Source organism: Plecotus auritus, assembly GCF_963455305.1.
Source record: "Plecotus auritus genome assembly, chromosome: 10".
Taxonomy (NCBI): Eukaryota; Metazoa; Chordata; class Mammalia; order Chiroptera; family Vespertilionidae; genus Plecotus; species Plecotus auritus.
This window is the reverse complement of record NC_137785.1, coordinates 59990185-60006059: the sequence shown is the minus strand read 5'-3', so window position 1 is coordinate 60006059 and position 15875 is coordinate 59990185. Positions and strand designations below refer to the sequence as shown.

At 58.2% G+C, this 15875-nt stretch overlaps 1 protein-coding gene across 1 annotated transcript in view; it reads left to right on the top strand.

The window, feature by feature from the left end:
• LONP2 (lon peptidase 2, peroxisomal) overlaps nt 1-15875 on the top strand; it is a 45139-nt gene that overhangs the window by 26119 nt on the left and 3145 nt on the right. The window contains exons 11-14 of the mRNA XM_080645409.1: nt 1087-1220; nt 10837-10982; nt 11736-11943; nt 12338-12528. Coding sequence (XP_080501535.1) covers nt 1087-1220; nt 10837-10982; nt 11736-11943; nt 12338-12528 — 679 coding nt within the window. The remainder of the gene's footprint in view (nt 1-1086; nt 1221-10836; nt 10983-11735; nt 11944-12337; nt 12529-15875) is intronic.

Sequence of the window (15875 nt, the reverse complement as noted above, 5' to 3'; positions counted from 1 at the left end):
ACGCCTCCCTGTGTCCTCCTTACGAGGTCTGTGCGGGTGCAGAACCTGGCCTTGACCCGACAGCCCCCTGTCCTTCTGGTGGACACGCGTCCAGCCAGGAGCTTCTGTTTGCTTTTCTCAGGGCCTTAGAGTCTGCTTCCCTGCAGCCTGGAATGTACGTCTGCCTGCCCGTCCAATCCGGCTTTTCTTCCCAGAAGCCACACTGCAGGCCGCCTGCTGCCCCTCGCTCCCTCCGAGCTGGGCCGAGTGGCCGGACGCGCGGTGGTCTGTGCGGTGGCTCCTGGAGTGGGAGCTGAGCGTGGCGGTTTCCTGAGACGCTCTGCTGAGGCCCTGGGGGCCGCCTGGAGGGTGGCTGGCACAGTCTCGGTGCTCGCCCCTCAGCGTGCCTCCTTCCGGCCCGGCCCCGGGGCAAGCGCGAGGTCTTTGTGTTCGGATTGTTCTTGCTTTAGGGGGTGAAAGGTCTGGGCTTTTTGGACTTTTTTCAGCAACATTCGAAGTGTAATCTATCTGTCTAGGATTATCGTAAGGTGACTGATGTTGTTTAAGAAAGCACTTACACATCCTCTCAACGAGAAAAGTGACGTCTTACATGCTGCCAACTTAACGTTGAAGAACCAACGATCCATTTGTAGTCTAGGGCTGTGGTCGGCAAACTGCGGCTTGCGAGCCACATGTGGCTCTTTGGCCCCTTGAGTGTGGCTCTTCCACAAAATACCACGTGCGGGCACGCACGTACAGTGCGATTGAAACTTTGTGGCCCAGGCGCAGAAGTCGGTTTTCGGCTCTCCAAAGAAATTTCCATCGTTGTACTGTTGATATTTGGCTCTGTTGACTAGTGAGTTTGCCGACCACTGGTCTAGGGCAGTATGTCAGGAGAGTGTGTAAGGGGAAAAACTGTGACTGAAAATACACGTATTTCGGGAATGACAGGACTTTTAGGAGGAACTTAAATGTGAGGGGCGCAGTCCTCAAGAAAACGCAGTGAGCGTTAGGATGTGCACGGTGGACAGCTGCGGTGTGAAGGCTGCCCACTTCTCTGCCTGCCGGCGGGGTCAGCCAGAGCTGAGCGCTGTTCTCTGATGGCAGGTACACCCGGGAGGCCGGGGTGCGCTCCCTGGACAGGAAGCTGGGGGCCATTTGCCGAGCAGTGGCTGTGAAGGTCGCCGAAGGACAGCACAGAGAAGCCAAGTTGGAGCGTGCTGATGCGACGGAGGCACAAGGTGCGTGGCCCTCAGCGGTGCTCGGGCAGGAGGGCGGGGCGGTGCGGGCGGTGCAGGGAGTCCTGGGCGCTGGCTCACGGCCTGTCAGTGGTGCGGGAGGCAGACTGCCCTCGGGAGGGACTGCGCCCGCAGGCTCTCCTTCACAGATGGCACGGGGTTGGCCGGAATCGCCTCGTGCTGGCCCTTCAAGGCAGCGATGTGCCGGCTCCTCCACCTCGCGGCCCGTAAACTAATCACCAACTTCTGCAGCGCACCAAGAATGATTTATTTTGCTGATCTGACAGGAAAAAGGTGTAATGTTGATTGATTTACAAAAAATAATAATAGTAATTACCCTTTTCGCTCCAAAGTGACTTTTTTAAAAAAATCAGGTGCCTGGCTGGTATGGCTCAGTGGTAGAGCATCAGCCCACGCACCAAAGGGTCATGGGGTCGATTCTTGGTCGATGTTTCTCTGTCTCTCCCCACTCCTTCCCTTCTCCTCCTCTTTCTTCCCCCTCCCTCTCTCCCCTCTCCTCCTCTTTCTTCCCCTCCCTCCTTTCCACTTCCTCTAAAAATCAATGGGAAAAATATCCTTGGTGAGGATTAACAGAAAAATAAAACCTAAAAAGCAGGTGCCTACACCTGCACCTGAGGATCTCTGCTACCAAGAGCTAACAATCAGACGCGACCTCAGTGTGCGCGTGGCTGAGGGGATGCAGCTGTTGCACAGCCTGTTGGTGGCTCAGGACGGGCGTTCACCGGGCGGCCGCTGTGCTGGCTGTTGTGTTTGTGTTTGACAGTCTAGGGGAGTACGGGTCAGGGCCCCTGGCTCACAGCCGGGTGTTGCGTGTTAGTAATTCTTGCAGCACACGGGTGACAATCTCTGCTTTAAGGCTACGGCTCTGCGGATCTCTGATGTGCCGGTTCTGGGTGCCGGGGTTCTTGTTCCGGCATTAAGAAGGGTTCAGCAATCTGGAGAAAGCCTGTGTGTAGATTAAGTAGGAGTCCAGAGATGAAAGATAATTTTGAAAGGGGTCAGAGGAACCTGGCTGAAGAAACCAAGTTCTCCTTGTGTCAGGACCCCTTGCTTTTTATTAACACAAATTGTCCTAAGGCAAGATGGAGATACACTTCAAAGGGTAGGGTTTACAGAAGGAAGCATTGTCAGATTCGATGTCATGTGTTTGCCCAACAGGAGGCAATAACGTGTAGATTAAGATGCCCTGAGCTGTCTGGTGGCAAACAGTCAATTTAATGCATCTTTTTCAGATTTGGGGAAATGCCTTTAGCCATCCCAGCAGGTGATAACATGTGTGACTCAGGCCTTGTTGAGTCCCCAAGTTCCATCAACCTTTTGATGAAACTCTTGCAATTATGACATGCTGGAAGTGGCTCCCGGCACTGGGTTTGCCTTCTGGGTCGGTTGCTGGGAAGACTTTGGACACCGACAGCTTAGAAGGCTGTTCAGACAGAACGAGCATCCACGCTGCCCACGTGGCCGGGCAGGTCTCTGTCCTCGGCGGACATCGGTTTTCTCGCGCATCGCTTTGGCAGCAACACGATTTAAATGTCATTTAAATTATGTTTTCCTTAGAAAAATAATGTGGAGATGGTGATGGGGAAGGGTTCTATTACCGGGATTCACCAAAGATGTTAACCAGTTAACACCGTTTAACTTCCTGCCCAGGCCTGTGCGGCTCCGTGGTGCGGCTCCGTGGTGCCGCCCCGCACACGGGCGAGAATCTGCTTGCGGCACGCGGGTGAGGATTATTTTTTCCGGCAGCGGGCTTTAGAGGCAGGACCTGGACGTCACTCGCTGTCCTGGCGAAGAGATGCGTTAGCTGCCCTGCCGTGCCGCCGTCTTTCTGGGAAGGAGTCCCAGGCGTGTGGCTGAGGAGCCATGGCGGGTGGCGGGCTCGGGGGGGAGGCGGGGGGCGGGGGTAGGGGGGTGGATGGACTTACACCTCTTCCCTGTGTTCTGTTCCGTTGCGTTTCACAGCAGTATCGGCAGAGACGTAACCGCCCCCGATCCCTCCTGTGCCCAGCGCGGGGCTCCCCCTGGCCCGGCCAGGCCCCGGTTCCCCCACCTCACCTTCCCTGGCGTTGGAGCGGCAGTGCCCCCGAGTGTGGGGTCCGGAGGGGCCTTAGGCTCTGGTTGTTGCGCACACAGACTTAGTGGCAACCTACCTCGCGTTTCAGGGTGACCCGTGTGGGATCTGTGGGTGAGCCCAGCCCCCTGGCTTTCCGGCTCCCGGTTCTTCGAGCTCGTACCCATCCCCTGTCTGTTTCCGGGATGTGGCTGGCAGCTCTCGGCAGCTGTTATCTTCCTTCTTACTCCTTTTGTTCTTGCGGGGTTTTCCTTTATTAAATTCCTTGTCATTTTAATAGGGTTTGGAGAGGAAGTTCTAAGATAAACACATGTTCAGCCCACCATTTTACCAACCTGGATTTTGTAAAAGTGCCCTGTGTGAGCAACAGCCTGTCCAGCATGGGGGGGGCGGGCGGGGGGAGTAAGAGCTGCAAGCTTCCAGCCGTAAGCGGGTCGTGGAAACGTGATGTGCCGCGTAGGGGATGTAGTTAACATCGTAATAATGCCCTTGGGTACCAGACATAGCAGGGTGCCCACTTTGTAAGGTATAGAGATAATGATGTACCCCTGAAACTAACATAATACGATGTCAACTGCAATTGAAAGTAAGTTTTAGCCCGGCCGGCGGGGCTCAGTGGTTGAGCATCAACTTATGACCCAGGAGGTCACGGTTCTTTGCTGTGCAGTCAGGGCACATGCCCGGCTCCATCCCCGGGGGAGGGGGGGGGGGGCGTGCAGGAGGCAGCTGATCCATGATTCTCTCTCCTCATGGATGTTTCTCTCCCTCTCCCTTCCTCTCTGAAGTCAATAAAAATATGTTTAAATAAGTAAATTTTAAAAATATTTCTGAGAGCCCCCCCCAAAAAACAGTGTGAGAATGGTGGCCCTGCTGGCGCTGGCAGTGCGTGGCGGGCTGCTGCTGCTTGTCCCTTGGTCCCTTTCTCCCCGGAGGCTGGGTCCTCCAGAAGCACCCCCCGCCCCGTCTCCGGTCCCCACCCCCCAACCCCGGTCTCAGAACGCTCCCCTTGCCCAGCCTCATCCGGGTGTGTCTTTCTGCTCTTGGCTGTGAAATGGTCCAGCGGAGAGTGAGGTGAGTGTGTCTGGCTAACACGCCTTGAGAACTGCGTGCAGGGTTCGGATGGCGTGTTTTCGGTGAGAAACACTCGGAGGGTTTGCTTTGGAGGAGACTGGTCGCACAGGGCTCACTGCTCAGGCGGCCCGTCCGCATGTCCGATCAGGGTCTGCGATCACAGTGGCTATTTAAAGAGAACCCAGAAATACCCAGGAACTCACCGGGCGGCTGCGAGCTGTGCGGACAGGCGGTGCTTCCGGTAACGTTTATTTGGTTATGTTTTTGATTCCATGGTTTGCAGAAAAAATCCTAACCGATAGCAGAGTTGAGTGGGCTCGGGGTCCGGGCATCCCCGGGGCGTCCAGATGGGTAACTAGGCAACGCCTTGTCTCCTGAGGATCGTTCGGTTCTCGTTTTTATTGGAAGCACGTGGCCTCCAGGCGGTTTCCCTGCTGGAAGGCCCACGAGCTGCTGTCAGCGGCTCTGCCCGGGGTTCTGACCTCGTGCTTGACCTCAGCCGAGCCAGCGGAGGATTTCCACAGAAAGTCCCTCTCGGGGTTCCGTGCCAAAGCTCCGGGCGCTGGCTTAGGAACTGAACGTTTCTCTTCAAGAGGCGAGCTGTTTCAGATGCCAGTATAAAACGGAGCGGTCGCTTAGGAATTGCACGCGGTGCGTGCGGACTTGTCTTTAATGATAAAAATGCTGCTGGACTTAGAGTGCCTGCCAGGAAGAGAAGTAATTTCAGGCCACAGACTCGGGACAGGCGGGCGGTCCCTGCAGGAGGCCCGGCCACACGGGGCGAGCGAACAGTCTGCCTCTGTGTCTGTGGGGTCGGAGCTGCCCCAGAAGAGCAGAGAACAGCGGGTCACAGGCAGGTGGGATAAGGGAGGGATGGCCGAGCTGTGTGGGAGGATGTGTTTGCCGTTTGGGTCACTTCTGTAAATGCGGGGACACTTCCTACCAGCAGCACCGCTGGGTTCCTCTGTGTGTGGTCAGTGGGTGCAGAATTAATTGCCCAGGTCCTCCTGAGTGTGTGTGTGTGTTTATCAATCTCAGAGAGGAAGGGAGAAGGAGAGAGAGAAACATCAATGATGAGAGAGAATCACGGATTGGCTGCCTCCTGCACGCCCCCTATTGGGGTCGAGCCCACAACCTGGGCCTGTGCCCTGACTGGGAATCGAACTGGGACCTCCTGGTTCATAGGTCGGTGCTCAACCACGGAGCCACGCCCCGCCGGTGTGGCTGAGTTTTGTTCCGCTCCTTCCTTGCCTGCCGCGGGCAGGGCAAACGTTCTGCATCGCCCAGGTTGCACACCTGGAGGCCTCCCTGGTGGAGTCCGGCCTGGCCCTTTGCCCAGGTGCTCGGGCACCATGCACTCCAGTGACATCAGTCAGTTTCTTTCCTCAGCAAAGGATCTGTGTTGTTTCTCAGAACACAGCGTCTTGGTTATTTTATTATTATTTTTTATATATTTTTAGTATTTTTATTGATTTCAGAGAGGAAGGGAGAGGGTGAGAGTTAGAAACAGCTATGATGAGAATCATTGATCGGCTGCCTTCTGCATGCCCCCCACTGGGGATTAAGCCCGCAATCCAGGCAGGTGCCCTTGACTGGAATCGAACCTGGGACCCTTCAGTCCCCAGGCCGGTGCTCTATCCACTGAGCAACACCAGCCAGGGCCATCTGGGTTATCTATAATAATAAAAGTGTAATATGCTAATTAGACCGGACAGCAGAATGACCTTCCGGACGAAGCCAGGCTGTGAGGGCCGAGCCCCCTGCACAAATTTCATGCATCGGGCCTCTAGCTTTTAAAACAATAGTGTTTACTAGAGAAGCTGCATTCAACTTAGTGACACTCAAGATGTTAGTTTCTTATTCTCAGAGGAGCCACCTGAACGTGTGGTTAGGGAAAGGGGACAAAACGCAGAGCTAACTGTGACTCCTGCGATGTCTCGGAGGTCCTAAGCAAGCTTTGGACGGGTCACTTAAAGCAGCCCTGCGGCCCGGGCTCGCTGTGGGGTCTCAGCCCAACACTCGGGACGAGGAGGAGCGAGGGGCACGGGGGGCGGTGCCAGGCGGCACCAGCGGGAGGGTCATTGGGGGCCAGTCGGGGCTGACTCCGCAGGCTTTTGGTTTTTTGTGGGTTTTTTTTTTTTTTTGCTTATTTAGAAGAAGGTGTTTGTACGTTTCACTTTGATTCATACAACCCGCTTCCCAGAGTTGGCACAGTCTGAGGCTAAAGAAAGCGTAGGCTTGGGTTAGTGGGGGGCGGGAAGCCTGGGCTGCAGGAACCGTTAGGAGCGGCGTGGGGCCTCCTGGGGAGGAAGGCTCAGTAAGACCCACAGCAAAGGGATGGCCCTGGAGCAACAGGGGAAATAAATGACCGGATGTTGTCAGCCTTCCATGTGGGTTTTGTTGATGTTCTTGTTGTTTTGTGCTTGGCCCTAAGAGCCGTGTTCACTGTTTGTAGTTAAGCGAGGATAATTGGTAATTTTGTATTACTTGCTTCCAGTTACATATAAAAGTCCTCCCACATTTTAACCCAAATCGCTTATCTTCCCTTCTGGCTGGAGTTAGAACAAAACAGAGTCCTTTGTGTGCGCGCCTCTGAACCCCAAACCGCAGGCCAGACGCCGAGGCTGTTGCCTTGGGCCCGTCGCCCTGCCCAGAAGTCAGGGGCTGGCTTCCGAGGCGATGCCTGTCTGCTGGTGGCATGTCCCGAGCGCGCGGCGACAGTCACCGCGGTAGCGGTGTGGGGGCTGCATCTAAACTGGCCCGCAGAGCCTCATCGGTAAGCAGCGTGCCGTCTTTATCGTCGTGCGGGGACAGCGCTCGCTGACACTGAGGATGTTCCCGTCCGTCATGCTGTCCATGCGAGCGCAGTGGTTACTGCGGAGTAGAGATTGCTCTTGGTGACGTCGAGGTGGTTTTATCGCCCCGGATAAGGAGGAACGCGTTGGCAGAAAGGACTTCCAGGGTTTCCTTGCTAGTAGGAAGGTTTTTCTGGGCGTTCGACCCACAGAGTTCTCCATCACAGCTAGTTCCTTTAAAAACAACGGAAGTCCGCGGGACAGCAGCCCGGCCGCCGGGACGGGAACCGGAGCCGCCGCCGCAGCGAGCTCGCTGGCTGGGAGCTGGGAGCTGGGGGCTGGGGGCTGGGGGCTGGGGGCTGGGAGCTGGGAGCTGGGAGCTGGGGGCCGGGGGCCGGGGGCCGGGAGCCGGGGGCTGGGGCCTGGGAGCCGGGAGCCGGGAGCCGGGAGCTGGGAGCTGGGAGCTGGTTTTCTGGAAAAGACTAGCCTGAGACTGACAGCACAGGTTACCAGTTGGAAACATGCAGGCTGTTCCGATGTGTGTTGCAGATACTGTTTTTCTCTCTCTGCCTTCCCAGGAGGAGGCTCTCGGACACATTGTATCCCGGGCCAGTGTCCTCTGAGGCACACACTCTCCTGTCCTGTGAGAACAACAGCCTCTAGCCATCTCAGCCCGCAGCTCACGTCTTAGGTAGATTCCGTTTAGGAGAAAAACAAACAAAATCTCAGTCGTTTTCATAAATGCAGCCAGTCTTCCTCTCCATGCCTACGCGGGCTGGGCGCCTGCGTACACGCTCGTGTGCTGAGAGTGAAGGTGTAGACCGTATTCCTCTGCTGGGTTCCGCACAGCCTTTCTGCCAAGTAACTGTTAGCGGCCTAGTAACTCCTCCCACACCCGCCACGCAGACAGCCCCGCACACCATCTGGGTGGGACGCGATGCAGCTTGGAAGCATAGTGTTCATCAGTCAGTAATCATTCTGTTACGTGATTCACGTTCCCTGATGAAGAATGTCCACTTGCCAAAGTCAGCATCGCTAAGAGCTGAGGACCTTTCTGGCAGATCCAGGTGGTGGTGACGTGTGTGGGGGCTGTCATCGTCCACGGGTGGTGTGGAGGTGTAAGCCCAGATCCCCGTCTGTCCAAGGCTCCGGTGCCATGGCGTGGAGAGACTCGAGGTCACTGTCTGGCTCTCGTTTTACCCAGGAGGACTCGGGCCTGTGTCTTACCCAGACGCCGCTCCATGAAAGTCAGTCTGGGTGGCGGCCCCTCCTCAGCCTGAAGCCCTGGAGCTTCCGGAGATGTCACCCCCGTCCTTCCTCCTCGCCTCCTCCTGTATCTCTGTCCCTGCTCTCCCCGGGGCGGGCTCGGGGCCTGCGCTCGCTCACCTCGCGTCCCTCGCTCCGGACCGGAAAGCGGTAGGACCACGGGGTCATGGCAGCGGCTGGGGGAGCCTCGCCCTTCCCCTGGGGAGTGGGCAGCCGGGGGAGATCCCTCCCGAGGGCGAGGAGCCGCGGGGCAGGCGGTCCCGGTCCACAGCCCCCATCTGCGGTGCGCAGGGCGAGGCCCCGCAGGTGCTCCGGGCGCTTGCCCACCTGCTACCCCAGGCTCCTCCGCCCGAGGTGGGACCCACAGGCCGATGCCCGGGAGAGGGAGGCGCCGCCGCTGAGCCCAGGCAGGGTCCGCTGCAGGCGCCCGCCCTCCCGCAGTCCCTCCTCCGGGGACGGTGGTGGGGGGCACAGCTCCGGCTCCTCGGTTGGTTTTCCATCGCCTTCCTCTCGGCCTCTGTCTCAGCGCCAGCACTTTGAAGGGTGCCTCCAAACATCCCGCACAGGGTTTAGTGCCGGAACATACACCGAGTGGCCGGATGACGATGATCTCTGAACGCACAATCATCTGGCCACTCGGTGTCTATCCTATAGAATTAAAGGCTAATATGCAAATTGTCCCCTCGACCAGGAGTTCGACCAGCAGGCAGGCCGGCCAACTGCCCATGTCCCCTCCCTCTGGCCAGGCTGGCCGGACCCCACCCATGCACGAATTCATGCACCGGGCCACACACACACACACACACACTCTCTCTCTCTCTCTCTCTCTCTCTCTCTGAGTGGCCAGGTTATTATGGGCTCAGAGAGCATCATCATCTGGCTGATACACACACACTCTCTCTCTCTCTCTCTCTCTCTCTCTCTCTCTCTCTCTCTCTGAGTGGCCAGGTTACTATGCGCTCAGAGAGCACCATGATCCGGCCGCTCAGTGTATAGCAGCCTGCGCAGCGCAGCCTCCAGCCTGTTCCTCCAGCCCATCGCCCGCGCGGCCAGCAGCAGGAGACCGTGTGTGCCTGTCCCGTCCCCCGTCCCCCCGCTGGGCTCTGCAGGGCAGGGGCTGTGGAGCAGGCAGCTGAGCCTCGCGGGCTGGGTTAGCCGCTCTCAGTGCCACAGTGCTCCGGGCTGTGGGCCCAGGCTTGGTTGGCACGAGCAGCGTGCCTGCAGCCCCCCTCGCTGGGCGGTCAGTCCCGGCTTGGTTGCTGGTCGCTGTATTTGGGGACCAGACAGCCCCGGCTTGCTTGCTGTCACTGTATTTGGGACCAGTCAGGCCCGGCTTGCTTGCTGGTCGCTGTATTTGGGGACCAGTCAGTCCCGGCTTGGTTGCTGGTCGCTGTATTTGGGACCAGACAGTCCCGGCTTGGTTGCTGTCGCTGTGTTTGGGGACCAGACAGCCCGGCTTGGTTGCTGATCGCTGTATTTGGGGACCAGACAGCCCCGGCTTGCTTGCTGGTCACTGTATTTGGGACCAGTCAGGCCCGGCTTGCTTGCTGGTCGCTGTATTTGGGGACCAGACAGTCTGTCTTGCTTTCAGGTAAACCTCCCTGCCTCCTGGCGGATGGTCATTTTGTCACGTGACCACTTGCAGGTCAGGAACCGGAAGGGCCGGGAGGGGAGTGTCTCAGCCCCGCGGGAGGTTTGTGGAGGCCCTGGCCCGTGGGAGGGCCTTCCCACCGTTGAGCTGTGTTCACAAAAGCAGCGCCGCGTCTGTGGGCTCCGTCATTTTCAAGTCCACGTTCCTATCGGGAGCCGGACGCCGACGGGGCCGTCTGAAGAGGGGCCTGGGAAGGCTGGGCCTGTTGGCGGAGAATCGCACCGGGTCGGGGCTGCGTTTCCCTCCTGCTCGGAAGGCCACCGGCTGAGCAGGGCCAGGCCTGCTCGTGGCTTAGGAACACAGTGTTTCAAGGCGGGCAAGCCCGGCCGGGTGGCTCAGGGGCTGAGCCTCGACCTATGAACCAGGAGGTCACAGTTCGATTCCCGGTCAGGGCACAGGCCCAGGTTGTGGGCTGGATCCCCAGTGGGGGGCGTGCAGGAGGCAGCGATCCATGATTCTCTCTCATCACGGATGTTTCTCTCCCTTCCTCTCTGAAATCAACAAAAATGTATTTAATAATAATTTTTGAAGACTCGTAGGGTAGCTGCCCCTGGTGCGCACAAGTTAATGGGGAGACAGACAACAATGTCCCCCTCGGGGGCTCCTAGAGACCCCCCTTCTGCCCGAGTCCTGGACACTTGGGGGTTTCCGAGCCCTGTAAGCGCCGAGGGCTCGCTCTGGCGTCCACTGGGCCCGTTCTCAGGCCTGCGAGTGCGAGGGTTTCTGAGCAGCGGCCTCCCGCAGGTGGCGGAGAGGACTCGGAGGACACGGCGCCCCAGCCCATCAGCGACAGTGGCGCCGCCGGCCTGGCCCTCCCGCCCGAGATGCCGATTCTGATCGACCTCCACGCCCTCAAGGACATCCTGGGGCCCCCGATGTACGAGATGGAGGTGAGCGCCTCGCTGGCCGCTGGCCGTGCCCCCTCCTCTGCCCTTCCCTGAGGGGCGGAGCCAGGAGCCCCGGTGCTGGCCCTGCTTCTCCAGGATCCCGTTCACCGTCAGGATCTCACCCCTGTGCCCCCGGAAGGAGTCAGCGGCAGCGCCCGGCCTCTGCCCAGCTCAGCCCACGGCCCGCTGCTCCGCGGTTCCAGATGCACTGGGTGGGGTGTGCTGGGCGCGCTGACCCGGTGACTCTGTCGGTGGGAGATGTCGAGGCCCAGAGGGGCCAGGGTAGTGGGGTTACTCCCCCTGCGCCCTGGGTTTTCGTGGCTGGGATACGTTCGCCTGATGGGCTGGTCAGCGAGGCCCACGGTCTCGGGGGTGGCACACGGGTTTGCAGTGCAGGGAGGACCTCGATGTACGCCGTCCGCTCCCTCGGGTGGGTTCCCGGAGGGTCCCGCTTCCTGAAACAGCCACGGTGGCTAGTGCTGGCATCGGGCGCACTGCAGATACAGGCCGATGAGGTGGCCGGCACCCGAGCGGGCTCGTCCCGGAAGACGGGTGTGTAAGGCAGCTGCGGGGCTCCACGTCATCAGACACGTTAGGTAAAAGGCTCCTGAGAAAGGCCCCGTGAGCTCGGCGTGTCCCACAGGAGGCCACGCCCAGCCGTGTGAGCGTGACGCCCAGTCCTGGGGGCGCGGGCACTGGCGGTGTGGGTCCGTCGGCCTGCACGCTCGGCTCCTCACCCGCCCCCCTCCTCTGCAGGTGTCTGAGCGCCTGAGTCAGCCGGGCGTGGCCATCGGCCTGGCGTGGACGCCCTTAGGCGGGGAGATCATGTTCGTGGAGGCCAGTCGGATGGACGGCGAAGGCCAGCTGACGCTCACGGGCCAGCTGGGGGACGTCATGAAGGAGTCCGCCCACCTCGCTATCAGCTGGCTCCGCAGCAACGCCAAGAAATACCACCTGACCAACGGTGAGTGACAGGGGATGGGGTGGGGGGCCGCCGAGCCGAGCCTGCAGAGGTGGCCCGGAGGCTCCGAGTGTCATGAGGAGCCGGAGCCGAGCTGTGGTCAGCCACGCCTTCGCTAAGCGGCCTCTGTCGGGGAGCCCGGGGGAGCTCTCGATCCTGCCTCAGCGCCGCCCGCCAGCGCCTGGCCCAGAGACGGTGCGGGCTGTGCCGTCCCTCCTCCCACGTGGGGCGGGAGACTGCTCTTCAGACGCCCTCGGTCGCACCGCCCGTTAACGTGGTGAAGGAGTCCTTTGCCCAGAACGTTCTTTTTTTTTTTTTAATCACTTTTGATTTTCTTTTTTAGGAGAAAAAGGAAAAGTGTAAGTTCCTACATTAAAATCCTTCTTTCCTCTGTAAGCTTCTGGAAGTTTCGATCTTCTCGACAACACAGACATCCACCTGCACTTCCCGGCTGGAGCCGTCACCAAGGACGGGCCGTCTGCGGGGGTCACCATCGTGACCTGCCTGGCCTCGCTGTTCAGCGGGCGGCTGGTGCGCTCCGACGTGGCCATGACGGGGGAGATCACGCTGCGGGGCCTGGTGCTTCCGGTGCGTCTGTTCCTTTTCAGTTTTGAATAACCGTAGTTTAAATCTAAAAGTGGTTTGCCTTCTTCCGGTGAAAACCTGAGTTTTAAATACATAGGAAATGCTTATAGCTATACTGGTAACTCAAGTTTTTACATTTTCATCAAATCCCAGAACAATTTTCCCATGTTCTTTCTTCTAAGAATGAGGACTGGCTAAGGCAGGGGTGGGCAAACTTTTTGACTCGCGGGCCACAATGGGTTCTTAAACTGGACCGGAGGGCCGGAACAAAAGCATGGATGGAGTGTTTGTGTGAACTAATATAAATTCAAAGGAAAGGAGCGGAGGGGAGAGCAAGAGAACCCTCCGCTCTTTCGGCTCCGCGGGCCGGATAGAACAGCCGGATCCGGCCCGCGGGCCGTAGTTTGCCCACAGCTGGCTAAGGGCAAGTCAGTGTGGTCATCGGTGATACTGGCTGTTTAGTTGGAGATCTGGGGCTTTGTTCAGCGAGCAGTGTTCACTGCACAGCACAGGCCTGAGGTAGGGTGGGGCTGGGGTGACACTTTCAGCCAGTTCTCGCCTGTGGGCCCCCGGGAGCCTCCGTCCTCCCCGAGATCGTCAGCGGGCTGAGCTGGTGGACATGTGGCTGAGTGAGCATGACACCTGGGAACTGCTGAGGGCTAACTGCTCAACTTAAACAACTCCACACCTTCTTGGCCTGTAGCTTCAACTACTCATAAAAGCACGGAAAAGCTAGGCTGGTGTGGTTCAGTGGTTAGGCACTGACCTAGGAACCAGGAGGTCACAGTTCAATTCCCGGTCAGGGCACAGGCCTGGGTTGTGGGCTCCATCCCCAGTGTGGGGCGTGCAGGAGGCAGCCGATCCATGGTTCTCTCATCTCTGATGTTTCTCTCTCTCCCTCTCCCTTCCTCTCTGAATCAATAAAAACACCTTCTTTTAAAAACTTTAAGGAAACACGATAAAACGCAGACCCTGGGAGTGTTAGGTTGTGAGTCGTTAGCTGCCCGTTAGCGCCTGCAGCAGAGTGCTGTCAGGTTCGTAGCAAACGAGGAATGAAGAGGCTGTTCTTCACCTGAGAGGTCCTTGCTGGAGGAGATGATGGTGAGCAGGTCCCAGGATGACCCGTGAAGATCGCGGCGTTACCAGTGCTCTCGGGGCCCAGTTGTCCTAAGTCCACCAGAAGGTCAGGTTCTGGGCCCGATTATGCCGCCACGCTCGAGGGGTGCACTCGGGAGCGCTGGTCTCGTCCTAGCCACCCCGGAGCTAAGGTGACGGTGACAGCGGTAACGCCAGCTGTGCCCAAAAGCAGACGAGCAAGGGCTTCAGGACCCCCGTCTCCAGCTCCCGGGTGAAGGCGGAGGAATGAAGGGGGCACGCTCTGACCCTCAGCAATGAGCGGGGTCCACGCCGATAGCTCAGCAGCGTCGGGAAGCCGGAGGCGTTCTGACGAGGGGAGACGGCCGTCCCAGCGTCCGTCTGGGAGAAGCGCTGGCCCAGGAGTGCGGGAAGGAGACGGGAAGGAACCCGGGCACTTGAGGTCTCTGGCCCAGCGGCCTCCCCAGCAGCCTGCTGGCCGGGCAGGGGCTCCCCCTGCACACCCAGCAGGGGCGCAGCGGCTCCCCGTGAGCCTCAGTGTCCGCTGTTACAGGAGACCAGCGAGGCAGCAGCGCGGAGGCTGGACCCGCTGCAGCCAGGCGGGACTCCAGGGCCGAGGCCGAGGCCGAGAGCGCTCGCATTTAAAACGAGGGCTTTAGAAGGGTCGGCTACTCAGAAAAGTAATACGGAAACCGTCGGGCCGATCCGACGTCTGACTCCCAGGGTTCTGCTCAGAGAAATGGACTGGGACTCGCCTCAGCTCGGAAGGCCTGCCCGGCAGGAAAGCGGCCCGTCCTCCTCGCCGCCCTCTCTAGTGACCCGGGTGCAGCGCCCGCCGTCAGAGCCCCGAGGGGAAGTAGTTCACACGGAGCTTCGTACCCGGGCCTTCCCGGCAGCCCCTGAAACAGCGCTTTCCCGCACACGGGTCCGTCGACTCGCACGCGGAGGAAGGGGCCTGGAAGTGTGCTCGGGGGCACACAGAAAGCCCTGGAGGGGGCTGCGGGGGTGGGCTGACAGCCAGCACAGGCAGCGTCCGGTCTAGTTTGAGATCAGGAGCGGGATTCCTCCAACTTGGCTCTTCTTTCTCAAGATTGCTGGGCTGTTCAGGGTCTTTGGTGGCTCCACGTACGTTTTTGAAATCTTTGTTCTAGTTCTGTGCAATACGCCGGAACTGTCTTGGCAGGAACTGCATCGGATCTATAGGTTGCTTGGGTAGCTGGACATTTTAATGATGTTAAGTCTTCCTATCCATGAACACCGTATATACTTCCCCTTGTATCTTCTTCAGTTTCCCTGTTCAGTGTCATATTTTGCAAGTACAAGTCTTACATCCTTGGTTAAATTTATACCGAGGTGCCCTAGCTGGTGTGGCTCAGTGGATAGAGTGTCGGCCTGCGGACTGAAAGGGTCCCAGGTTCAATTCCGGTCAAGGGCACATGCCCAGGTTTTAGGCTCGATCCCCCGTAGGTGGCGTGCAGGAGGCAGCCAATCAAATGATTCTCTCTCCTCATTGATGTTTCTCTCTCTTTCTCTCTGAAATCAATATATATATATATATAATTTTTAATTGTACCTAGGTTTTTTGTGGGGTTTTTGATGCATGTAAATGGGGTTATTTTCTTAGTTTCCCTTTCTTTGTTCGTTATTGGTGTTCTGCTTCCCACAATGGCTGCACTGATCAGCATTCCTGCCAAAGGGGCAGGAGGGTTCCCGTCTCCACGTTCTCCCTGCACTTGCTGCTTGTGGATGTACTGATGATCGCCACTGACAGGTGTGAGGTGTATCTCATTGTGGTCATCGGGTGATGGGCGTCTCTCTAATGATGAACACGGCTGAGCACCTTTTCATGTCTGTTGGCCATCTGTAGATCCTCTTTGGAGAAGTCCTTTGCCCATCTTTTAAATTGGATTGTTTGGGTTTTTTTGTTTTTTGGTGTTGAGTTTTTTAAATAAATTTTGGATATTAACCCTTATCAGATGTGTCACTGGCAAATATATTCTCCCATTCTGTGGCTGTTCTTTTTATTGTTTGACTAGAGGCCCGGTGCATGAAAATTCATGCACTGGAGGGGGGATCCCTCAGCCTGGCCTGCCTCCTCTCACAGTCCGGGAGCCCTCAGGGGCGGGAGGCGACCCAGTGATCAGGGGAAGGCGATGCCCCATCACACCTGTGCTGCTGCCACTGCCGGCAGCACAAGCCTCGGCCGGCCCTGGTTACCTGAGCCTGGGGGTGGGCCCGGCCTTGCCACGTGCCTG